Here is a 24,217-nt window from a genome sequence, read left to right as displayed (position 1 = left end):
CATGCTCCCAATGTACCCACACATACCTGATCCCACACCCCTTTTGAGACCTGCCTGTCCCAACCCCTTTTTTCTCCTTTCAGACATGATGCTGGTGACCAACAACCCCTATGACTATGCCTTCATCTCCCAAGGAGAGACCACAGTTCCATCCATTGATGATGGAGAGGAGCTCCTGGCCACAGATGTGAGATGGGAGGCCATCAGGCAGTATGTATGTGTCTCTGTGGGAGAAGATCTTGAACATATTTTTGTCCCATAGAGTGCCTTTGATGTCCTGGGTTTCACCCCAGAAGAGAAGAACTCCATCTATAAACTGACAGGAGCCATCATGCACTTTGGCAACATGAAGTTCAAGCAGAAACAACGGGAAGAGCAGGCAGAACCAGATGGCACAGAAGGTGGGGTCCAGCCAAGGTGGAGGTGGAAACTGGAGTGAACTCCACGATCCTTCCAGGTTCATATTTTCTCTTCTTCATCCTCAGAGGCAGACAAGTCAGCTTACCTAATGGGGCTGAACTCAGCTGATCTTCTCAAAGGGTTGTGCCACCCTCGGGTCAAAGTGGGCAATGAGTATGTCACCAAGGGGCAGAATGTCCAGCAGGTGAGTAGGAGATCCCCAAAATGTCCTCCTTTTGGGGTGACATGGTGCCATCCCCAGCAAGGAGGACAGCAAGAGGCCACTCTCACTGGTGGGTCATCCCTCTTCCAGGTGATTTATGCTGTTGGAGCCTTGGCCAAAGCTGTGTATGAGAAGATGTTCAACTGGATGGTGATGAGGATCAACAATTCACTGGAGACCAAGCAGCCACGGCAGTACTTCATTGGTGTGCTGGACATTGCTGGCTTTGAAATCTTTGATGTAAGTCCTGGTTAACTGTGTTGTGTTGACCCCATTGGGTCTAGAATTAAGCCTATTGGATGGTCAAATGATCTTGTTTTCATTTGTGTTGACCCGGTTGGGGCTCAGGTTGACCCCACTAAAGATATTAGTTGTTCTGTTGGCCCCATTGGCCATCTCCTCTCTCCTTCCCCAGTTCAACAGCTTCGAGCAGCTCTGCATCAACTTCACCAACGAGAAGCTGCAGCAGTTTTTCAACCACCACATGTTCGTGCTGGAGCAGGAGGAATACAAGAAGGAGGGCATTGAGTGGGAGTTCATTGACTTTGGCATGGACCTCCAGGCCTGCATTGACCTCATTGAGAAGGTACCACCTCCCCCAGGGTCTTGTGGGGGCTGAAGGGACCTCTGGGGAAGGGTCCTTTCAGTTGCAGCTTAGCAGGAATCCCAAAGCTGGCCAGTTGGGTTGTACTTGGTGTGTACTGTAGCCAACAAGGTCTTTTCTTCCTAGCCCATGGGAATCATGTCCATCCTGGAGGAGGAGTGCATGTTTCCCAAGGCCACAGACATGACATTCAAGGCCAAGCTCTTTGATAATCACCTGGGCAAGTCAGCCAACTTTGGGAAGCCACGTAATGTCAAGGGGAAACAAGAGGCCCACTTTGCCCTTGTCCACTATGCTGGGACAGTGGACTACAACATCATTGGGTGGCTGCAGAAGAACAAGGACCCCCTCAATGAGACGGTGGTGGGGCTCTACCAGAAATCAGCCCTGAAACTCTTGGCCAACCTCTTTGCCAACTATGCTGGGGCTGATGCACGTAAGAGGAACCCCCTTCCTCATCATCTGGGCTTCTTCCCACCCTGTCTCTGTCCTATCTCATCCTTTCTTCTCCAACAGCTGTGGAGAAGGGGAAAGGAGCTAAGAAGAAAGGTTCCTCCTTCCAAACTGTCTCTGCTCTGCATCGGGTGAGAGTGCAAGGGTTATTCGTGGACCCCAGGTTGTGTGGGTGTGGAAAAAATGTCCTAGGGCTAGGGATGACCCTTGGTGGGATAGGCTGGTGGGGTGTATTCATTCCCTTCATCACCTCCTCCTCCATCTTTCAGGAGAATCTCAACAAGTTGATGACCAACCTGCGGTCTACCCACCCTCATTTTGTCCGCTGCATCATCCCCAATGAGACCAAGTCTCCCGGTGAGCCGATCCCTGAAGGTTGATCCAGAGGACAGTGCTGGGCCCCGGCCAAAGGTGCTGGTGGGGAACAGTGCTTTGGGGCAGGCCTTGACTCACCAGTCTTGATGACCCACCAGGTGTGATGAACAACCCTCTGGTAATGCACCAGCTCCGCTGCAATGGAGTGCTGGAAGGCATCCGCATCTGCCGCAAGGGCTTCCCCAACCGCATACTCTATGGGGACTTCCGCCAGCGGTAGGCACAGAGGAGAAAATGTGGGGATGGGGTGGACAACCCCACTGGGACTGATTTCAGAGGTTTCCTGTCCTCTCTCCTCACCAGGTACCGCATCCTGAACCCTGCTGCCATCCCTGAGGGGCAGTTCATTGACAGCCGCAAGGGCGCTGAGAAGCTCCTGGGATCCCTTGATATTGACCACAACCAGTACAAGTTTGGACACACCAAGGTGAGGTCACTTGCTCTTAATTATGCTGGTCCCACCATCCACAAGGTTTTCATGGTAGGACCAGATGGACTCTATGGTCCCGTCATCTACTTGTCTACCCATCCCTCCACCTCCAAATCCCATCAGCACTTACCTTCATCTCTCCTCAAAGGTCTTCTTCAAGGCTGGGCTGCTGGGGCTGCTGGAGGAAATGAGGGATGAGCGCCTGGCCCGGATCATGACCCGCTTGCAGGCCCAAGTCCGTGGTTTCCTGTCCCGTCAGGAGTTCAAAAAGATCCTAGAGCGCCGGTAAGTGGTGAGATAGAGATGGTATTGCATCCATGTTGAGTGGAAGCCCCTGGTGACCCACATCTTGATGTGGCTTCTCCAGGGACTCATTGCTGGTGATCCAGTGGAATATCAGGGCCTTCATGGGGGTGAAGAACTGGCCTTGGATGAAGCTCTACTTCAAGATCAAGCCCTTGTTGAAGAGTGCTGAGACAGAGAAAGAGATGCAGGTAGGACAGGGCCATGGGGGACAAGGTGGGTGGGTGGATGGAGGGAGGAAGTGGTATGTGGGGACAAAAAGGAAGAAATGAGATTTACATGGCACCTTTTTGCCTCCCACAGAACATGAAAGAAGAGTTTGGGCGGCTGAAGGAGGCCTTAGAGAAGTCAGAAGCCCGGCGGAAGGAGCTGGAGGAGAAGATGGTCTCCATGTTGCAAGAGAAGAATGACCTTCAGCTCCAAGTGCAGGCTGTGAGTGACCTAGATGTCCCAGCCCCTCACTCTTTTTTCATTCACCTCAAACCAAGCTTGCCCCTTCCAGGAGCAAGACAACCTGGCTGACGCTGAGGAGCGCTGTGACCAGCTGATCAAAAACAAGATCCAGCTGGAGGCCAAGGTGAAGGAGATGACTGAGCGGATGGAGGATGAGGAGGAGATGAATGCTGAGTTGACAGCAAAGAAGAGGAAGCTGGAGGATGAATGCTCAGAACTGAAGAAGGACATTGATGATCTGGAGTTGTCATTGGCCAAGGTGGAAAAGGAGAAACATGCCACTGAGAACAAGGTGAAAATGGGGAAAGGTCTTGACCTCAAACTATGGGGAATTGAGCTGACTCAAGCTAAAGTAAGGAGAGTCTGGTGAAGACCCAAGGCTAGTTGGGTTGGGTTGACAAGAATCAAGGCTGTTTGGGCGGCCAAATTCAAGGCTGGATGAGTTGGGTCATGAAGACTCAAAAGTGCTTGGGTTGGGTTGTGATGATCCGAGGCTGGTTGAATTGCATCACCAAGAACCAAGGTTATGTTTTCCTAAATCGCCTGACTTAGACCCATCTTCACAAAGAGCAAGAACAACGTCCTGTCTCTTGTCCTACCTCTGGTACCAAACTGGAGGCCTGATATTTCTCCTCCTGCAGGTGAAGAACCTCACAGAGGAGATGGCTGGGCTGGATGAGATCATTGTCAAGCTAACAAAGGAGAAGAAGGCCCTGCAAGAATCTCACCAGCAAGCGCTGGATGACCTGCAGGCAGAGGAAGACAAAGTCAACACCTTGACAAAGGCCAAAGTCAAGCTGGAACAGCAAGTGGATGACGTGAGTATAGGCCAGTCCCACAACAGGCATATAGCTGGTCCCTTGGGGTGTGGAAGTCCTTCTGGAGTGTCTATTTGTGGGGGCTGATGGGTTTGTGTCTGCCTCACTTGCAGCTGGAGAGTTCACTGGAGCAAGAGAAGAAGGTCCGGATGGACCTAGAACGGGTCAAAAGGAAGTTGGAAGGTGATTTGAAGCTGGCTCAGGAGAATATCATGGACCTGGAGAATGACAAGCAACAACTGGATGAGAGGCTGAAAAAGTAAGGGCCTGCACACTTGCTTGTCCTTTGCCTTTAACACCTCTGCTGAGCACTTGAGAGAATAACTTACTGATGTTTCTCCCCACACTTAGGAAAGACTTTGAGCTCAATGCCCTGAACACCAGAATCGAGGATGAGCAAGCAGTTGCAGCCCAGCTCCAGAAGAAGCTCAAAGAGCTTCAGGTGAGGTGGGCTTCAGGTTGGGGGTCAAGCAGAAAAAGGAACTGGTCCTCCCCATTATCTTCTTCATATCTTTATGAGAAGGACCTAAACCAGTGTGCCACCCACCTGAGGTCAGAAGCCCATGGCATGTCTCTTGTCCTAGAACCTCTGTCATTTATTGCCTTGAAATGACTCATGGGCTCCTGGACAGGTTGGCTTTCATGGGGGTTGAGCTGAACCAATGGGTTTGGAGTACTCAGGGTAGGAAGAGAGTCTTGGGTAGAATCATCTGAGATGAGCAGACCATCTGGGTTGAATCATGTTCATTCCAATGTCCTTAGAGGAGTTTGTGCTGAGTTGTCCGTTAGTCCAGTTAGTTCTAGGACTGGCTGAGTTGAATGTCCTCAAGACCAGTTGCATTTGAGAATCTCAAGGTAACTTGAGAAGGTGGAGTGTCTTCAAATAAGGCCAGGTTGATCTGGAGAGCTCAGATCTTGACTAGGTTGAAGAGAGCTGGATGGGATCGAGACTGGTTGAGGTGAAGGGTCTACAGTTGTCTGGGTTGAGCTGAAGAATCTACAATTGGTTGGGTTGATTTGAATTGACTTAAAGAACTCTCCAGCTTGATTGGTTGAGTGGAGAAGCTGGGTGAAACCAAGTCTGCTGAAAACATGTTCATCCCTGGAGCACAGGCACGGATTGAGGAGCTGGAGGAAGAGCTGGAAGCAGAGAGGACAGGCAGAGCCAAAGTGGAGAAGCTGCGCTCAGACTTGTCACGAGAGCTGGAGGAGATCAGTGAGCGTCTGGAGGAGGCAGGTGGTGCCACATCAGTGCAAATTGAGCTCAACAAGAAGCGGGAGGCAGAGTTCCAGAAGATGCGGCGGGATCTGGAAGAGGCCACACTGCAGCATGAAGCCACAGCTGCAGCACTGCGCAAGAAGCATGCTGACAGTGTGGCTGAGCTCAGTGAACAGATTGACAACTTACAGCGTGTCAAACAGAAACTGGAAAAGGAGAAGAGCGAGCTCAAGCTGGAGCTCGATGATGTCGGCTCCAACATGGAACAACTGATAAAGTCCAAGGTAGGAAATAGGTCTCCAGCTATGAAGGGACAACACTTCCACTGCCCTCTCAAGGCTCCCTTTCATCTTCCTGCCCTTCCTGTTTGTAGGCCAATCTTGAGAAAATGTGCCGCACTATGGAAGATCAGATGAATGAGCATCGGACTAAGTCTGAAGAAGCTCAACGCACAGTCAATGACCTCACCACTCAACGAGCCAAACTCCAGACAGAAAATGGTGAGAGGCTTGCTCTTCCCTAACCCAATTCCCCTATCTCTTACCTAGTGGGGTGGCTTTGGGGTGTGTCCCACAAGTTGTTATCCACCATTCTACCTGACAGGTGAGCTCTCCAGGCAGCTGGAGGAGAAGGAAGCTTTCATCAATCAGATGACACGAGGGAAACTCACCTACACACAACAGCTGGAGGATCTCAAGAGGCAGCTAGAGGAAGAAGTCAAGGTAGGGCTTTGCTGGGGGGTCAGTGGGGCTGAAAGACACTTCCAGTGTCAAGGATGCAGTTGGTTTGGGATTGAGAGGTGCATCATGAGCCTGCCCTCACAGAAGGAGAAAATTAATTGAGAGTTCTCAGAAGTTCAGTAGAGTTGACGGGTTACAAGGAAGTTGGGTTCTCTTGGGTTAGGTTAGGTTGAGTTGGGTTGGGTTGGGTTGTTGGAGTTGGAGTTGGAGAATGCCAACATAGCTCAAGTTGATATGGACACAATTTGTTCTCATCTCAAAACTCTCTCCCTCCCAGGCCAAGAATGCACTGGCCCATGCCCTTCAGTCGGCCCGGCATGACTGCGACCTCCTGAGAGAGCAGTATGAGGAGGAGACAGAGGCTAAAGCTGAGCTCCAGCGTTCACTCTCCAAGGCCAACTCTGAGGTGGCACAGTGGAGGACCAAGTATGAGACAGATGCCATCCAGCGCACTGAGGAGCTGGAGGAGGCCAAGTGAGTCATCTCCCCTTGAAGGGAGCTTCTATGGGGCAGGGGAGAGTGGATACTCTTCACAATACAAGGATCCAGAGAATGTATAGGAATCTGGAGATGGAAGAGGAGATCCAGAGCAGAGCCTTAGCCAACCAGTGGGTGGAAGAAGGTTTGAGTTGACCCACTTGATCCATGGGCCACCACAGCCAGGTTTCCTCCCATGGCAGGAAGAAGCTGGCCCAGCGGCTGCAGGAGGCTGAGGAGGCGGTGGAGGCAGTCAATGCCAAGTGTTCCTCCCTGGAAAAGACCAAGCACCGGCTGCAAAATGAGATTGAAGATCTCATGGCAGACCTGGAGCGGTCAAATGCAGCAGCTGCTGCATTGGACAAGAAGCAGAGAAACTTTGACAAGGTAGGAGGACAAAGGGTAGAAAGGGGGAAGGAGAAGGGTGGGAAGGGTGTAGAGAGATGTGGGTCCCATGAATCAAAAACAGGCAGGAGAAGTCCAGAAGAAAGCTGAACAACTTTCAAGGGCCATATTTTAGCAGAGCTTCAAGTCCCTTTTCAGGAGAGTATTGGGGAAAGGAGGAGGAAGATGGAAAGAAAGTTCTTCATGGGCAAAACAGTAGCTGAGCAGGTGGGGTCCTCACAGATCTTGTCTGAGTGGAAGCAGAAGTTTGAAGAGTCACAGATGGAGCTGGAGGCATCGCAGAAGGAGGCCAGATCACTCAGCACTGAGCTCTTCAAGCTGAAAAATGCCTATGAGGAGTCACTTGATCACTTAGAGACTTTAAAGAGGGAGAACAAGAATCTCCAAGGTGAGACTGTGGTCCTCCCACTGCCCACCTTGTTGTATTCCACTACCTTGTTGTATTCCACTACTGATGGGTTATCATCTGGGCAGAGGAGATCTCAGACCTGACAGAGCAGCTGGGTGGCAGCCACAAGACCATCCATGAACTGGAGAAGGTCCGGAAGCAGCTGGATGCCGAGAAACTGGAGCTCCAGGCTGCACTGGAGGAGGCTGAAGTGAGCCAAATCACACCCCTGTAAGGCCCTAATTTGTCCTAGTCTTCTCTGTGGCCCCCTAATTTCTCTTTGTCTCCACCAGGCCTCTCTGGAGCACGAGGAGGGAAAGATTCTGAGGGCTCAACTGGAGTTCAACCAGGTCAAGGCAGACTACGAGCGCAAGCTGGCTGAGAAGGATGAGGAGATGGAGCAGGCCAAGCGCAACCACCTGCGGGTGGTGGACTCACTGCAGACCTCTCTGGATGCTGAGACCCGGAGCCGCAACGAGGCCCTGAGGCTGAAGAAGAAGATGGAGGGTGATCTCAATGAGATGGAGATTCAGCTCAGCCATGCCAACCGCGTGGCTGCTGAGGCTCAGAAACAAGTCAAGACATTGCAAGGCTACCTCAAGGTAACCATCAGACCTCTATCTTATAAGCATGTTGAGATAATAGGTCCTACCACCCCAGAGTGGAAGAAATGTAGACTTTAAGCCACTTCCCCATCCTCCCCATTCACCTTCGTCTCCCATGCCACCTTGTAGGACACCCAATTGCAGTTGGATGACATGGTACGGGTCAATGAAGATCTGAAGGAGAATATTGCTATCGTGGAGAGGAGAAACAATCTCCTCCAGTCAGAGCTGGAGGAGCTGCGGGCAGTGGTGGAACAGACTGAGAGGGCCCGCAAGTTGGCTGAGCAGGAGCTGATTGAGGCCAGTGAGAGGGTCCAGCTTCTCCACTCACAGGTGAGACCTCACATACTTTCAAGGACAGAGGTCACCTCCATCCATGGGTGTGGGCTTCTAATGGGTTGATTTACCAAGATCTCCAGATCCTTTAGACCTGCAGAGTTGGCAGGGAGTAAGGGGGCATTAAGTACCTGGGAGTTGAAGAAGGATAGGTCAGCAGTTGAAGAGACACCTCCTGAGATCCTCTCCTCTAACTCTAGAACACCAGCCTGATCAACCAGAAGAAGAAGATGGAGGCCGACATCTCCCAGCTGCAGACAGAGGTGGAAGAGGCCACCCAGGAGTGCAGGAATGCTGAGGAGAAGGCCAAGAAAGCAATCACTGATGTGAGTGCCATGGTGGGACCAACATCTAGGATACCTTCCACTGGTGTGTAACGGAGAACATGCTTTGGTCCTCCTCTGCTTGCTTCTCTCCTTGGGCAGGCGGCCATGATGGCAGAGGAGCTGAAGAAGGAACAGGATACCAGTGCCCATCTGGAGCGGATGAAGAAGAACATGGAGCAGACCATCAAGGACCTGCAGATGAGATTGGATGAGGCTGAACAGTTGGCCCTCAAAGGGGGCAAGAAGCAGCTGCAGAAGCTGGAGGCTCGTGTGCGGGAGCTGGAGAATGAGCTGGAAGCTGAGCAGAAGCGCCATGCCGAGAGTGTCAAGGGACTCCGCAAGTCTGAGCGTCGCGTAAAGGAGCTCAGCTACCAGGTGGGCTGTTTGAGGTGGCGCTGGAGGTGATCCACCCTCCCTTATGTCTCATGCTGTACATGACCTAGAATATGGTTGACCTGCTGGCTGGAGAGACATGGGTAAACTAGACCACCCACTGCATGTACGTCTGATACTGTAGTGGGATCCAGAATATTGTCTGGGTCATGAACCACCTAGGCCTTCTCTCACTGTCCCAGAATCCATGGGGTCTTTGCATCATCCAGAACCTCAGGTAAGACCTCATCAGGGGCGAGAAGATACCTTCACACAGGGAGACAACCCACTTTCTGCCCCACAGTTGAGGCCACCCACAGATCTAGAGAAGCTCCAAGAACATCATTAACTGTCTCCTGACCCTCATTGCTCTGGTGGTGATTCAAAGCACAGGTGGGGTCATGTCCTAACCCACATGTGTCTCACCCCACAGACAGAAGAGGACCGCAAGAACCTGGTCCGGCTCCAGGACCTTGTGGACAAGCTCCAAATGAAGGTCAAGGCCTACAAGCGACAGGCAGAGGAGGCGGTGAGCACTGGAAGGACATCTGTGGGACCACCACCCAGGAGGGGACTTTGTGGGATTGGGGTGTGGGAGAGGATGTGGGGAGTAGCAGGGGACCTTGGGGTGGCCAAGGGGTGGAGTGTCAAGGAGTGAGGAAAGCAGGTCAAGAGAAAGTGGGGAAAGAGGTTGGGTAGTAGGATGTTGAGATGGTGGTGGGAAGGAAGGAAGGAAGGAAGGATGGATGGATGGATGGATGGATAGATGGATGGATGGATGGATGATTGAGTAGATGGTTGGGTGGCTGGAAAATGGGATATCTGGAACCACAGGTGGGTCCATGGTGGGCCAGATGGAGAAATAAGAAGATAGGATGAAGGGACAGCTGGAAAAGTGGCAGGAGGCCAGACAGAGTTGTGTGCAACCCTCACCGATGTCCCTCTGCTTCCTCAGGAGGAACAGGCCAACTCCAACCTGGCCAAGTTCCGCAAGGCACAGCACGAGCTGGATGAGGCAGAGGAGCGTGCTGACATTGCCGAGTCCCAGGTCAACAAGCTGCGGGCCAAGAGCCGTGACATTGGATCCAAGGTGGGATTTTCCCCTGCCCTACAGCTGCCCCATAGCTGCCTCACAACTTCCTCATGCTCACAGTCCCTTTTCTTGTTCTCCATCAGAAGGGACTCAATGAAGAGTGAAGCTCTGGATCCCCAACAATATCCCCTGGACCTCCAAGTAGCCCACCCCCACTCCCAGCCCACTAACCTTGGCCAGCCAATAAAAAGCATTGAACAGCAGCAGTTTTTGTGGGGCTGTTTGTGTGGGGAGGGTGAGGTTTCTCCATGGCATGGCACCCGTAAGATGTCTGTAGCCCACACAAGATCACTAGCCATTGTGCAGCTCAGCATGCCCCACAGCATAATGCAACCAGACCTACAGTGCAAGGTGATGTGAATCATGAGCTCAACGTTGAGCTGCCCCACAGTGTATCTCTATCCATGGTGTTCTGTAACCTCAACCTGCTCTACACCAACCTAGATCCATGTGGGGGGAGAGACAAGTCTATGTTGAGGTGGGGAGGGACCCCAGGAGGTGGGGGACAGCATCTGGGACTCCCACGTATGGGGCACAGCCTGAGGGGACTCCTCAGGAATGTCTTGGCTCCTGAGGCTGTACCTTCTCCTGCTGCAGGTATTGAGGTCCCTCTGTCCTGGCCTCAGTGTTCCCCCAGCCACTGGCTGCTCCTTCCCACTGCACACCATGTCCCACAACCCCCCATGCCCTACTGATATTCTGTCCCATGTCCCTCCATTGCTCTGGACTTTCCATCCATCACCCCACCACCTCTTGCCCCACCAGCCCTGTGTCCTCCATCTCCCATAGTCCTTCTACCTCCTCCATTTCCCCCTGGTTCCTGCAGGTTCTCTGTATCCCACTGTCCCTCTGTGTCCTGCCTGTCCCTCCCCAACAATTCCTCAGTCCCTCCCCACTTCCTGCCTCACCCTCCATCTGTCGCCACATCTCTCCTAGTCCTGGTGGCGCCGCATGATGGACCCCAGGGGACCCTGGCATCTGGGCGGCTCCCCTCCCCCACCAAATTCCGACCGAGGAAGGGTGGGATAATGTTTCTATGGGGCCTTATGGGGACTCTAATGGGGCTCTAAAAAAGACTCTACAGGGATCTACGGAGACTCTCTGTGACTCTGTAGAGCAGTTATGGGGCTCTATAAGGGCTCTGTGGGGCAGAGAAGATGGTCTGTGGGCAGGGGAGTGGGATCTATGGGGCACATTGGGGAGGTGGGGACCTCCCCACCCACGGGAATGTGTCACCTCGCAGGAACACTTGTCACCTCCTCGATGACAAAGTGGACACGGTGTTTGGGGACTGCTGCCAGACCCCCCCCCTCCCCCCACCGCCCCCCCCCCCCCCCGTCTTTCAGAACCCTGCTGGCCCCATGGCGCCTCACTGGGGGGGATGAGATAACAATCTCCCCCCCACTCTCCGGCCATGTCCCAATATAGACCTGGCAGGGTAGAGCTGTCACCACCCCACGGGTGACAGGACATTGGCCAAGGACCCAGGCGTCCAGGCCCCATAGGTTCCCCCTTCACAAGGGTCCCTGGAGTCCTAGCCCTATAGATCCCCTCCACGCACAAAGAACCCAAGCATTTGGGCTCTATAGACCCCCCCCCGCCCCCCCCCCCAAGAAACCCAGGCGTCTGAGACCCATAGAATCATCACAAACCCCACCAAAGCACCCTGGACCCCCTAGATCACACACACAAGCAAGGGACCCTGGCACCAGGGCTCCAAAGTTTTCTCTCCTTGTGCCCTTGCCCCCGCCCCCCCGCCCCAAGGGATCCAGACGTCTGGGCTTCATAGACACCTCCTGCACAAGAGATCCAGGCATCCAGGCCCCCAGCATACCTCACATCCCACCCCTAAAAGGACAGCCCTTGCTCACCCCTATAGCTCATCCTGTGAGGTGAATATGTGGGTCTTGGATGCCAGGGTCACTGGAGAGATGCCACCTTGTGGCTGGGGAAGTGGGTGGGAGGTGCCCTACTCTTATCAGCCACCCCCTCCCCAGGAATGCTCCTCCCCTCCCCATCTCATGATGGTCTATAAAGGCCTTGGGGCTGCGGGACTGGCATAGGTGTTGGCGTGGGGCAGAGAGGGAGAGGGTGGGGAGCATAGTGGGAATGTGGGATGTGGATATGAAGAGCTGAGGGATGATATGGGGGGTTATGGGGTGCACAGGAGGGTTATGGAGCATATGGAGATCTATGGGGCACAGGAATCTGTGGGTGATATGAGGCACAGGGGGCCTATGGGACACATAGGGGTTCTCTAGGGTGTGGGGACCTGTGGGGTACACATGGGGTTATGAGGCACAGAGGACCTAAGAAGCAGTGAGGGAAACTGTGGGGTAAAACACAGCAATCAAGGGGACACTGATGGTCTGTGGGGCACCCAGGGGTCTATGTGGCAAAGTGATCTAAGGGGCATAAAGGAGTCTATGGGGCAAAGAGGGTCAGTAGGGGGCATGGGGTGTGGCCCTACTCATCCCCTGCATGTCTTTCCAGCTCCCTTCATCTTACCTGCTAGATCTACAGACTGCAGGTGAGTGTGATGCTGTGGGGCATCATGGAAATGGGTGCCTGGGGAGGGGGGGGTGGCTATGCTGGGTGTATGTGTTGCAATAGGGTCTGCACATCACTACAGGGGATCCATACTTTGCTATGGGGGTCTGCATATGGGGCTGCGCAGGACTCTAAGGTTCCCTGCATTGTTTTAGGCGTCCCTGCACTGCTATGGGTCTCTGTGCATCACTGTAGGGATGCCTGAACCACTGTGGGGGTCTGTGCCTGGCTGTAGGTGTCTTTGTGTTGTAGGGCTCCACGTATCACACCAGGGGTTGGTGGTCCCTGGTTGTGGAGGTGCCTCTATCAGTACAGAAGTCAGTACATGGGGTGATGCATGGGTATTGGGGTCCCTGCATGACTATAGGGGTCTGCCTACAGCTATAGGGGTCTGTGCACTGTATAGGGCTCAATACTTGGGGTTATGAATGGCTGTAGGATTCTGTGCATGGGGCCATACACCACAATGAGGTTCTGTACATCACTATTAAGGGTCCTTTAATGGCTATAGGGGTCCTTGCAGGGAGTCTCTGAATCACTACTGCAATCTGTGCATGGGGCAGTGCATGACTATTTGGGTGTGCAGAGGGCTATAGGGCTCCCTGCACATCTACTGAGACCCCTGAACGGGGCTGTGCACAGCTACAAAGCTGTATCTGGCTATAGTGTCTGGCACAACCATAGGTGTCTGGGCATAGCTATAGGGGCCCATGCATGGCGATGGGGTGCGGCAAATGGGGTTGTGTGAGCCTCACAGTTCCCCAGGTGATGCAGGGTCCCTGTCTGTGTAGGGCAGGATGGCAGACGCAGTGCTGGCAGCACTTGGGGCAGCAGCACCCTTCCTGCGGCCAGGGGAGAGGGAGCGGCTGGCAGCACAGACCAGACCCTTTGACCCCCGCAGCGAGTGCTTTGTCCCCCATCCCCGGGAGGAATTTGTTCGGGGACGGGTGATGGGGCGGCAAGGAGGGGAGGCCACCGTCCAGACTGAGCTGGGAGAGGTAGGCGACTGAGGGATAGGGGTGGGTGAGGGGAGGGGGGCAAGTGGCCATTCAGGGCAAAGGATTAATGGGGGGGAGGGGGTAATGGAGGAAGGGGTTAAGGATGGGAAGGGTTGATGGAAGGTGGGGGCAAAGAGGGCAGGTGGGGGAAAGAAAGGGGGGTTCGGCATCATGGGGGTTGAGGGGTTGGTGGGAAGTAGAGGGGTAAAGAATTAAGGAGGGAGGGGTTAATGGGATAAAATTAATGGGGGAGGGGTCAAAGGAGGGAGTGGGGTTGAAAGTTTGGGGGGGACCAAACAGAGGAGGGGGAAACCAGACTGATAGTGGTGGAGGCCCTGACCCACTGAAGACTCTCAACCGATGGGAGGTAGTCCCCAACCCATAGGAGACCTCTCCCAACCCATGGAAGAAATCCTACCAATACAGCACCCCCTAACCCATGGGGCACTCCTCAAGCCATGGACACCTTGCAACCTCCACCCTCATATCTCCCCAATCCCCCCAGACAGTGATGGTGAAGGAAGCTGACATTCACCAGCAGAATCCCCCCAAATTTGACAAGATTGAGGACATGGCTATGCTGACCTTCCTCCATGAACCTGCTGTCCTCTACAACCTCAAGGAGCGCTATGCCTCTTGGCTGATCTATGTGAGCCTTCCCACAAGCCTGTGGAGCACCCGGGAAGTAGGCGGGGCCTTCCTCACAGCCTATGGGGTGGATGGAAACTAGTGACTTTTCCCTAAAGCTCTTGGGATTCCTGGAACCAGATGGGCCTTCCAGAGAGTCTATGGGCCACCTAAACCTGGTGTGGCTTTTTCATGGATTTTGGGACACCTGGGACCTGGTGGCCCTTCTCCAGCTCCCTTGGGCCACCCAGACCCAAGACATCCCATTTCTAGACTGCCTCAGCCACCAAGACCTGAGATGTTGCATCCCCTGACCCATTTGGCCACCCAGATCCAAGATGTCACTTCAATAGCCCCCTTCATGGGATATAGTATGTCCCATCCCCAGAGCCCTTGGGCCACTGACACATGAGATGTCCCATCTCTGCATGTTGTGGGCCACCCAGTACTGAGATGTCCCTTCTCCAGCCCCTTTTTGGACAACCAAAATCAGGACATCCTGTCGCTATGTCCCTTGGGCCACCTAGACCTAGAATGTCCTCACCTGGTGGGGTGACACCTCCTGATTCTGACCTACCTGTCCTTTTCTCCAGACCTACTCAGGGCTCTTCTGCGTGACTGTCAACCCCTATAAGTGGTTGCCCGTCTACAATGCTGAGGTGGTGGCTGCCTACCGGGGAAAGAAGCGGAGTGAAGCTCCACCCCATATCTTCTCCATCTCTGACAATGCCTACCAGAACATGCTGACAGGTAAGGATGTTCTGTAAGGACCTTAAACTAAAAGACCCCACTCCAAATAATGGCTCCTGACTTAGAACTGGTTCTCACCTGGGAAGATGGAGAACCCCAACCCCAAGACCTCAAGCATGTTTCCCAACTTCATCCCACCTGAGTCCTCTCTTTCCTTGGCAGACCGAGAGAACCAGTCCATCCTCATCACGTAAGGCCCTGCTTTGTCCATTCCCCCCAGCAGTGGGGTGGGATGAAGGATCCACCAGGGTGTTATCCCATACCTCACTGTTGCCCTCCCAGCGGAGAATCCGGGGCGGGGAAGACAGTCAACACCAAGAGAGTCATCCAATACTTTGCCAGCATTGCTGCCATTGGTGACCGCAAGAAGGAGGTGACCAATAGCAGCAAGGTGAGTGCCTCAGTCCATGTGCCCTTGGCAGAGAGTGTGTCCACCCAGGGGTGTCCACACCCAGCTTTGTCCCACCTCATCCAGGGCACCCTGGAGGACCAAATCATCCAGGCCAACCCTGCCTTGGAAGCCTTTGGCAATGCCAAGACCCTTCGCAATGACAACTCATCCCGATTTGTGAGTGATGGGGTGGGTTCTATGAGGAAGGGTCTGTGGGGCAGTTTGTGGGACAGGTTCTATGGTGTGGGATCTGCTGCATGAAGACAGCCACCTCCACCTCCTGCCACTGCTTTCCCAGGGGAAGTTCATCCGGATCCATTTTGGGGCCACGGGGAAGTTGGCATCAGCTGACATTGAGACCTGTAAGTGGGTTGAAAGCCCAAGGGGAGGATGTTTTGTAGTCCATCATCCATCCATCCATGGACTTATCTATCCATGGATTTATTCATCCGTCCTAGAACTCATCCATGTATGGACTCCTCCATCCACCCATGAACTTCATCCATCCACCCAGGAGCTCTTCATCCATACGTATCTCCATTTCTCCCTCCGTCCAATCACCTCTTCATCTCCTTATCCCACCATCCACCTGACCCTCCCTCTCCAATTCTTTGTCCCTCCACCTCCTTGTGGCTATCTCCTTCCCTCCCTCCTTGCCTCCACCCATGTCCGTCCCTTCATCTCTCTTCACGGTTGGTGGATCCATCATCTCATCTAACTATCCATCTGACCTTCCATTTTCCTCTCTTTTTCCCTCCATCTCCTCATCCCCCCATCCAGATACCCCTCCTTTTCCATCTTCTCATCCTATCATCCATCTCTCCATATTTCAATCCATCTTCTCCTCCTGACTTCCACCCATCTTCTCTTCATACCCACCCCAGACCTCCTGGAGAAGTCCCGTGTCATTTTCCAGCTGAAGGCTGAAAGAAACTACCACATCTTTTACCAGATCCTCTCCAATAAGAAGCCAGAGCTGCTGGGTGAGTAGGGTGCTTGGCCTTGAGGCTTCTACTTCCTCTCCTCCAATTCTCTGCTCCTTCCTGGGGTAATTAAGGATGATCAGGGCTTTTTAGCCAGTGCAAATGCTCAGTTTTTCTCTCTATCCTGGGCCCATGGAACAGAGATGCTTCTCATCACAAACAACCCCTATGACTACAGTTATGTCTCCCAAGGAGAGGTGACTGTGGCCTCCATCGATGACTCTGAAGAGCTGTTGGCAACTGATGTAAGTGGTGGGGTGGGCAGGTGGACATCCCCATGATGTGTTGAAGGTGAAGTGCCAGGTGGATGGTTGAAATTGTAGAAGATGGATGGGTAGAGGAGAGGAGGAACATAGGGATGAGAAGTAGAGGATAGGAAGGGTGGAAGATGGTGGGTTGGTGGACTGTGATGATGTGCGGTGAGGGACAGAAGGTAGGACAGGAGGCAGAGGGTGGAGGAGGTTGTGGGTGGAGAAAAAACAGGTAGGGGAGTACTTAGATGGACAGATGTGTCCATGGGTGAACAAGTCCTCAAATGGATGAGCCCATGGATGCATGGATGGAGTTAATGGTGAATGGATGAGCCCATGGATGGATGAGTCAATGGATGGATGGATAAGTGAATCCATAATAGGTGAGTCCATGGTTGGATTAGTCCACAGATGGATGGAGGGGTTTATAAGCTGGAAGGGCAGAGGGACACAAATCGTGGCCAGCAGAGAGTCATGACCACATCTGGTGGCAAGGCTCTCTCCCACCCCCTTCTACCTATCATCCAGAGTGCTTTTGATGTTCTGGGCTTCACGGCTGAGGAGAAGGCTGGTGTCTACAAGCTGACGGGCGCCATCATGCACTTTGGCAACATGAAGTTCAAGCAGAAGCAACGGGAAGAGCAGGCAGAACCAGATGGTACTGAAGGTGAGTGGGTACAGGATGACATAGGTCTTGAGGTCACCAGGTTAAGTGGAATCTGACGGCATGTCTTCTTTTTGACACTCTGCAGATGCTGACAAGTCAGCCTACTTGATGGGGCTGAACTCAGCTGACCTTCTCAAGGGGTTGTGTCACCCTCGGGTAAAGGTGGGCAATGAATATGTCACCAAGGGGCAGAATGTCCAGCAGGTATACTACTCCATTGGGGCCTTGGCCAAGGCTGTATATGAGAAGATGTTCAACTGGATGGTGGTGAGGATCAACAACTCCCTGGACACCAAGCAGCCACGGCAGTACTTCATTGGTGTGCTGGACATTGCAGGATTTGAGATCTTTGATGTGAGGACTGAGGGGCTGGCAGGGTATTTGTCCTCTTGGGGGTTGTGTTGATCCAGTTGAGGGTTGAGATAAACTTCTGAAGTTTCATGTTGACCTCTTCTGGAAACTTGATCTCTTTGGGCCTTGTGTTGATCCTCTTGGGTGTTGAGTTGACCTCATTGATACTACTGGGCATTCTGTTAACCCGGTTGGGACTCAGGTTCACTTATAGATCTCATAAAGCATTCTGTTGACCCTGTTGAGTGTTGAGTTGATCCATTTAACCTTGTTTGCCATCTCCTCTCTCCTTCCCCAGTTCAACAGCTTCGAGCAGCTCTGCATCAACTTCACCAACGAGAAGCTGCAGCAGTTTTTCAACCACCACATGTTCGTGCTGGAGCAGGAGGAATACAAGAAGGAGGGCATTGAGTGGGAGTTCATTGACTTTGGCATGGACCTCCAGGCCTGCATTGACCTCATTGAGAAGGTACCACCTCCCCCAGGGTCTTGTGGGGGCTGAAGGGACCTCTGGGGAAGGGTCCTTTCAGTTGCAGCTTAGCAGGAATCCCAAAGCTGGCCAGTTGGGTTGTACTTGGTGTGTACTGTAGCCAACAAGGTCTTTTCTTCCTAGCCCATGGGAATCATGTCCATCCTGGAGGAGGAGTGCATGTTTCCCAAGGCCTCAGACATGACATTCAAGGCCAAGCTCTTTGATAATCACCTGGGCAAGACGGCCAACTTTGGGAAGCCACGTAATGTCAAGGGGAAGCCAGAGGCCCATTTCTCTCTTGTCCACTATGCTGGGACAGTGGACTACAACATCATTGGGTGGCTGGAGAAGAACAAGGACCCCCTCAATGAGACGGTGGTGGGGCTCTACCAGAAATCAGCCCTGAAACTCTTGGCCAACCTCTTCTCCAACTATGCTGGGGCAGATGCTGGTGGGTGAATGGATGATGGGGTGATGGAGGGATGAGTTGATGGAGAAGACTACCATTCACTAGTCACCCTCTTTACTGTGTTACCCTACCCCTCTTCTCTCCAGGTGGTGAGGGAGGAAAGGGGAAAGGAGCCAAGAAGAAAGGTTCTTCCTTTCAGACTGTCTCAGCACTACATCGGGTGAGGGACCTACATAGTGGAACCAATATGGGGCAGTGGGAAGATAACCTCCTGAGTGGTGGATCACCCCTTCAGTCCCATAGACCCTCTCTTGCTCTCTCATTAGTCAGCTTCTTCCCTCCTCCCTCCTCAACAGGAGAACCTCAACAAGCTGATGGCTAACCTGAAGACCACCCACCCTCACTTTGTCCGCTGCATCATCCCCAATGAGCGGAAGGAGCCGGGTGAGCAAAGGGCCAGGCTGAGGGCAGGGAAAAGGGTAGTAGGTGTGGCTTGTGGCTGACACTACCCCTCTAACCCACTGCCAGGTGTGATGGACAATCCCCTGGTAATGCATCAGCTGCGCTGCAATGGGGTGCTAGAAGGCATCCGCATCTGTCGCAAGGGCTTCCCCAATCGCATCCTTTATGGGGACTTCCGCCAGCGGTAGGCACAGAGCTATGAGGTGGTGGTGGACAACCCAACTGTGGCTGATGTCGGTGTTTTCATGCCCTCTCTCCTCACCAGGTACCGCATCCTGAACCCTGCCGCCATCCCTGAGGGGCAGTTCATTGACAGCCGCAAAGGCGCTGAAAAGCTCCTGGGATCCATTGACATTGACCACAACCAGTACAAGTTTGGACACACCAAGGTAAGGGCACATGGTCTCTCCATGGACCACCCATGGGGTCATGTGGACCCCATTGTCTCACCACTGATGTGGTGCCTATCCACTCCACCATCCATCGCTTCATTCCTCCAACAACCTATTACCCATCCATCTGTCTATGAACCCTTCCCAACCAATTCACCCTCTCACTTCCCTCCTTCCTTCATCAGGTCTTCTTCAAGGCTGGGCTGCTGGGACTTCTGGAGGAGATGCGGGATGAGCGCCTCTCCCGCATCATCACTCGCATCCAGGCTCAGGCCCGAGGGCAGCTCATGCGCATTGAGTTCAAGAAGATCCTGGAGCGCCGGTGAGAGGGGAAGGGTCTTTCTCCTTAAGAAGGGACCCCTGGTGCGTCACCAGGTTTATGGTGTAGTGGCATCTGTGTCACCATTCTAGGGACTCACTGCTGGTGATCCAGTGGAACATCAAGGCCTTCATGGGGGTGAAGAATTGGCCTTGGATGAAGCTCTACTTCAAGATCAAGCCCTTGTTGAAGAGTGCTGAAACGGAGAAGGAGATGCAGGTAGGAGGAGGTGATAAGGCAAGCCTCTTAGGATCCAAAATGGGTTGGGTGGGATTGATGGATGGAGGGGATTGGAAGTAGCTACTGGTCTCTTGGGCTTTGCTTCAGAACATGAAGGAAGAATTTGGGCGGCTGAAGGAGGCCCTGGAAAAGTCAGAGACCCGGCGCAAGGAGCTGGAGGAGAAGATGGTCTCCATGCTGCAGGAGAAGAATGACCTTCAGCTACAAGTGCAGGCTGTGAGTGAGACTGCCCCCCAAAACCATGTTAGGGGGGTGACCAGCACCCCTCTAAGGCCACCCTACTTCATCTACCACTCCAATACAGGAGCAGGACAACCTTAATGATGCTGAGGAGCGCTGTGACCAGCTGATCAAAAACAAGATCCAGCTGGAGGCCAAGGTGAAGGAGCTGACAGAGAGACTGGAGGATGAGGAAGAGATGAATGCAGAGCTGACAGCTAGGAAGAGGAAGCTGGAGGATGAGTGCTCAGAGCTGAAAAAGGACATTGATGATCTAGAGCTGACTCTGGCCAAGGTGGAGAAGGAGAAACATGCCACCGAGAACAAGGTGAGGGGGGAGAGACGCCCTGACCTTAAGTTGTGGGGATTTGGGTTAACACAACCTGGTTGTGTTGGGTTGAGGAGATTCAAGCCTAGTTGATCTGGGCTACATGAAGACTCAACATCCTTTGGGTTCTTTACCACTGTAGTGGCCTCATTGACCAAGAACAACAGCAGCTTTACCCAGTTATGCTCTACCTCTGGTACTAAGCTGGAGGCCTAGTGTTTCTCCTCCTTCAGGTGAAGAACCTCACAGAGGAGATGGCCGGGCTGGATGAAACCATTGCCAAGCTAACAAAGGAAAAGAAGGCTCTGCAAGAATCTCACCAGCAGACACTGGATGACCTGCAGGCAGAGGAAGACAAAGTCAACACCTTGACAAAGTCCAAACTCAAGATGGAACAGCAAGTGGATGACGTGAGTGTGGTCTGGTCCCACAATGGGTAGTGCTAAGGAGGTTTCTGGAGCAGATATGATGGAAAACTGAGGTTTCCCCCCTTTCCCATGTCTCCACACAGCTTGAAGGCTCCCTGGAACAGGAGAAGAAGGTCCGCATGGACCTGGAACGGGCCAAAAGGAAGCTGGAAGGTGACTTGAAACTGACCCAGGAGAACATCATGGACCTGGAGAATGACAAGGAACAGCTGGAGGAGAAGCTCAAGAAGTAAAAATGGACCTCTTTCCCTAGTCTAAACTGATCAGGGGGCAAGGGCAGGGACCTCACTGCTAACTGCTTTGATTTGCAGGAAAGAGTTTGAGATCAACCAGCAGAACAGCAAAGTTGAGGATGAGCAGGCTCTGGCTCTGCAGCTCCAGAAGAAGCTGAAAGAGCTGCAGGTGAGGAATCTATTCTCTGCTTATTTGGGCTGGACTGGAGAGACTCCAGCTTGTTGGGTTGAGGTGAAGAATCTCTATCTAGTTAGGCTGAGTTTAGGAATTTCCAGTTGGTTGACAATGTTCAGATGTCTGGGATGAGATGAAGAGTTTTCAGCTTATTGTGATGAGTTGTGTTGAAGAGTCTCCAGCTCAATTGGTTGAGCTAAATGGAGGAGTTGGGTGGAGCCCAACAGTGTCTGCTGACAGCCACTCCATCCCTGGAGCACAGGCACGGATTGAGGAACTGGAGGAGGAGTTGGAAGCAGAGCGGACAGGCAGAGCCAAGGTGGAGAAGCTGCGCTCAGACTTGTCACGAGAGCTGGAGGAGATCAGTGAGCGTCTGGAGGAGGCAGGTGGTGCCACATCAGTGCAGATTGAGCTCAACAAGAAGCGGGAGGCAGAGTTCCAGAAGATGCGGCGGGATCTGGAAGAGGCCACACTGCGGCATGAGGCCACAGCTGCAGCACTGCGCAAGAAGCATGCTGACAGTGTGGCTGAGCTCAGTGAACAGATTGACAACTTACAGCGTGTCAAACAGAAGCTGGAGAAGGAGAAGAGCGAGCTCAAACTGGAGCTGGATGACCTCAGCTCCAACATGGAGCAACTAATAAAGGCCAAGGTAGAAGGAGGGCAAGGTGAACATCTTGTCTCCACCATGGGCATCATTCTCCTGCTTCATTCCTTCCCTCCATAATTTCCTCCTCCAAGGTGGGCATGGAGAAGATCTCTCGCACCATGGAGGACCAGGCAGCTGAACACAGGGCCAAGCTGGAGGAGACACAACGAGTCCTCAATGACACTAGCACCCAACGGGCCAAGCTCCAGACTGAGAATGGTGGGAACTCTGACCCACCATACCCCTCACCCCACATTCTCAGCCCCTGTCCCACATCTTCAATCCCTGCCACACCCTTGAAAACCTGCCCTACCTCTGCAGGAGAACTGTCCCGCCAGCTGGAGGAAAAGGAGGCCCTTGTATCTCAATTAACTAGGGGCAAGCAGTCATACACCCAGCAGATGGAGGACTTGAAGAGGCAGCTGGAGGAGGAGATGAAGGTGAGGTTTGTGGGATGGCTGATAGGGTTTCCAGGAAGGCCACAAAACAAGCACTTTCATTGGTAGCACCAAATGATAGTCAAGTTCACACCAGTTCAGTGGGGTGGCTGCATCTAAGAGTGGTTGAGTTGGGTTACATTGGTCTAACAACTGAGAGGCTGGGCTAAGCAGGTCAGTTCTGAAGCAGCTGGGTTGGCTTATGGTGGTTGAATAGCATTGGATGAGGGGACTGGGTCAGACTAGAGATACCCATCTTTAGATCTCTCTGGGTCTAGATGTGCTGAATTTGGGTGGGATGAAGGTTTGGCTTAGAAATGCCAGTGCTTACTAAGTTTGAGGACCTACACATAGCTCAAGTTCACCTTCTCCTTGCCTCTCCCTCCCAGGCCAAGAATGCACTGGCCCATGCCCTCCAGTCGACCCGGCATGACTGCGACCTCCTGAGGGAGCAGTATGAGGAAGAGACAGAGGCCAAGGCTGAGCTCCAGCGCTCACTCTCCAAGGCCAACTCTGAGGTGGCACAATGGAGGACCAAGTATGAGACAGATGCCATCCAGCGCACTGAGGAGCTGGAGGAGGCCAAGTGAGTAATCTCAGGCAGGCATCTCAGGGCAGGGGAAAGTGGACACCCTTCCACTTTAGAAGAATCTGGAGAATGTACAGGTATATGGAGATGGTAGATATCCAGAGCTTCAGCTGACCAGTGGGTAGAAGAAGGTTTGAGTTGACCCACTTGATCCGTGGGTCACCACAGCCAGGTTTCCTCCCATGGCAGGAAGAAGCTGGCCCAGCGGCTGCAGGAGGCTGAGGAGGCGGTGGAGGCAGTCAATGCCAAGTGTTCCTCCCTGGAGAAGACCAAGCACCGGCTGCAAAATGAGATTGAGGACCTGATGGCAGATGTGGAGCGATCAAATGCAGCAGCTGCTGCATTGGACAAGAAGCAGAGAAACTTTGACAAAGTAGGAGGACACAGTGGTGAGACAGGAGAAGATGTGAGACACAGGGACAAATGGTGACCCCTTGCTTTGGTCCAGGTCTTGTCTGAGTGGAAGCAGAAGTTTGAAGAGTCACAGACGGAGCTGGAGGCATCGCAGAAGGAGGCCAGATCACTCAGCACTGAGCTCTTCAAGCTGAAAAATGCCTATGAGGAGTCACTTGAGCACCTGGAGAGCTTCAAAAGGGAGAACAAGAACCTCCAAGGTGAGACCGTGGTACTCCCCCTGCCCACCTTGTTGTATTCCACTACCTTTGACCAAGTCTGATGGGTTATCATCTGGGCAGAGGAGATCTCAGACCTGACAGAGCAGCTGGGTGGCAGCCACAAGACCATCCATGAACTGGAGAAGGTCCGGAAGCAGCTGGATGCCGAGAAACTGGAGCTCCAGGCTGCACTGGAGGAGGCTGAAGTGAGCCAAATCACACCCCTGTAAGGCCCTAATTTGTCCTAGTCTTCTCTGTGGCCCCCTAATTTCTCTTTGTCTCTACCAGGCCTCTCTGGAGCACGAGGAGGGAAAGATTCTGAGGGCTCAACTGGAGTTCAACCAGGTCAAGGCAGACTACGAGCGCAAGCTGGCTGAGAAGGATGAGGAGATGGAGCAGGCCAAGCGCAACCACCTGCGGGTGGTGGACTCACTGCAGACCTCTCTGGATGCTGAGACCCGGAGCCGCAACGAGGCCCTGAGACTGAAGAAGAAGATGGAGGGTGATCTCAATGAGATGGAGATTCAGCTCAGCCATGCCAACCGCATGGCTGTTGAAGCTCAGTGCCACCTGAAAGGAGCCCAGGCTCACTTCAAGGTGGGATTACCACACCTGTAAGGAGGTCTTTCTAGCCCCCGAACCCCATCAGCTGCTGGCTGATGTC

General features: G+C 53.1%; 1 protein-coding gene across 1 annotated transcript in view; it reads left to right on the top strand.

The window, feature by feature from the left end:
- LOC102107556 (uncharacterized) overlaps positions 1–24,217 on the top strand; it is a 35,413-nt gene that overhangs the window by 3,588 nt on the left and 7,608 nt on the right. The window contains exons 10-73 of the mRNA XM_088051939.1: positions 84–187; positions 263–401; positions 486–604; positions 713–862; positions 1,038–1,208; positions 1,353–1,662; positions 1,743–1,810; positions 1,949–2,036; positions 2,153–2,270; positions 2,358–2,481; positions 2,633–2,769; positions 2,852–2,978; positions 3,091–3,219; positions 3,290–3,532; positions 3,882–4,058; positions 4,172–4,317; positions 4,410–4,500; positions 5,172–5,561; positions 5,651–5,777; positions 5,881–5,999; positions 6,295–6,491; positions 6,698–6,881; positions 7,122–7,287; positions 7,374–7,498; positions 7,581–7,889; positions 8,022–8,225; positions 8,429–8,554; positions 8,654–8,929; positions 9,360–9,455; positions 9,882–10,016; positions 12,083–12,110; positions 12,513–12,549; positions 13,366–13,567; positions 14,073–14,216; positions 14,788–14,944; positions 15,107–15,134; positions 15,227–15,335; positions 15,420–15,512; positions 15,634–15,697; positions 16,220–16,318; positions 16,460–16,563; positions 17,098–17,236; positions 17,322–17,590; positions 17,886–18,056; positions 18,201–18,510; positions 18,615–18,688; positions 18,825–18,912; positions 18,997–19,114; positions 19,196–19,319; positions 19,508–19,644; positions 19,734–19,860; positions 19,969–20,097; positions 20,186–20,428; positions 20,662–20,838; positions 20,940–21,085; positions 21,168–21,258; positions 21,527–21,916; positions 22,006–22,132; positions 22,235–22,353; positions 22,740–22,936; positions 23,129–23,312; positions 23,388–23,553; positions 23,635–23,759; positions 23,842–24,150. Of these exons, the coding sequence (XP_087908065.1) occupies positions 84–187; positions 263–401; positions 486–604; positions 713–862; positions 1,038–1,208; positions 1,353–1,662; positions 1,743–1,810; positions 1,949–2,036; positions 2,153–2,270; positions 2,358–2,481; positions 2,633–2,769; positions 2,852–2,978; positions 3,091–3,219; positions 3,290–3,532; positions 3,882–4,058; positions 4,172–4,317; positions 4,410–4,500; positions 5,172–5,561; positions 5,651–5,777; positions 5,881–5,999; positions 6,295–6,491; positions 6,698–6,881; positions 7,122–7,287; positions 7,374–7,498; positions 7,581–7,889; positions 8,022–8,225; positions 8,429–8,554; positions 8,654–8,929; positions 9,360–9,455; positions 9,882–10,016; positions 12,083–12,110; positions 12,513–12,549; positions 13,366–13,567; positions 14,073–14,216; positions 14,788–14,944; positions 15,107–15,134; positions 15,227–15,335; positions 15,420–15,512; positions 15,634–15,697; positions 16,220–16,318; positions 16,460–16,563; positions 17,098–17,236; positions 17,322–17,590; positions 17,886–18,056; positions 18,201–18,510; positions 18,615–18,688; positions 18,825–18,912; positions 18,997–19,114; positions 19,196–19,319; positions 19,508–19,644; positions 19,734–19,860; positions 19,969–20,097; positions 20,186–20,428; positions 20,662–20,838; positions 20,940–21,085; positions 21,168–21,258; positions 21,527–21,916; positions 22,006–22,132; positions 22,235–22,353; positions 22,740–22,936; positions 23,129–23,312; positions 23,388–23,553; positions 23,635–23,759; positions 23,842–24,150 (9,920 nt within the window). The remainder of the gene's footprint in view (positions 1–83; positions 188–262; positions 402–485; positions 605–712; positions 863–1,037; positions 1,209–1,352; positions 1,663–1,742; positions 1,811–1,948; positions 2,037–2,152; positions 2,271–2,357; positions 2,482–2,632; positions 2,770–2,851; positions 2,979–3,090; positions 3,220–3,289; positions 3,533–3,881; positions 4,059–4,171; positions 4,318–4,409; positions 4,501–5,171; positions 5,562–5,650; positions 5,778–5,880; positions 6,000–6,294; positions 6,492–6,697; positions 6,882–7,121; positions 7,288–7,373; positions 7,499–7,580; positions 7,890–8,021; positions 8,226–8,428; positions 8,555–8,653; positions 8,930–9,359; positions 9,456–9,881; positions 10,017–12,082; positions 12,111–12,512; positions 12,550–13,365; positions 13,568–14,072; positions 14,217–14,787; positions 14,945–15,106; positions 15,135–15,226; positions 15,336–15,419; positions 15,513–15,633; positions 15,698–16,219; positions 16,319–16,459; positions 16,564–17,097; positions 17,237–17,321; positions 17,591–17,885; positions 18,057–18,200; positions 18,511–18,614; positions 18,689–18,824; positions 18,913–18,996; positions 19,115–19,195; positions 19,320–19,507; positions 19,645–19,733; positions 19,861–19,968; positions 20,098–20,185; positions 20,429–20,661; positions 20,839–20,939; positions 21,086–21,167; positions 21,259–21,526; positions 21,917–22,005; positions 22,133–22,234; positions 22,354–22,739; positions 22,937–23,128; positions 23,313–23,387; positions 23,554–23,634; positions 23,760–23,841; positions 24,151–24,217) is intronic.

The sequence above is a fragment of the Pseudopodoces humilis genome, chromosome 1 (genome assembly GCF_049639895.1).
Source record: "Pseudopodoces humilis isolate 2021_Gansu_Grassland_sample_001 chromosome 1, ASM4963989v1, whole genome shotgun sequence".
Taxonomy (NCBI): domain Eukaryota; kingdom Metazoa; phylum Chordata; class Aves; order Passeriformes; family Paridae; genus Pseudopodoces; species Pseudopodoces humilis.
The sequence above is the reverse complement of the archived record's forward strand: the minus strand, read 5'-3'. Positions and strand labels throughout refer to the sequence as shown.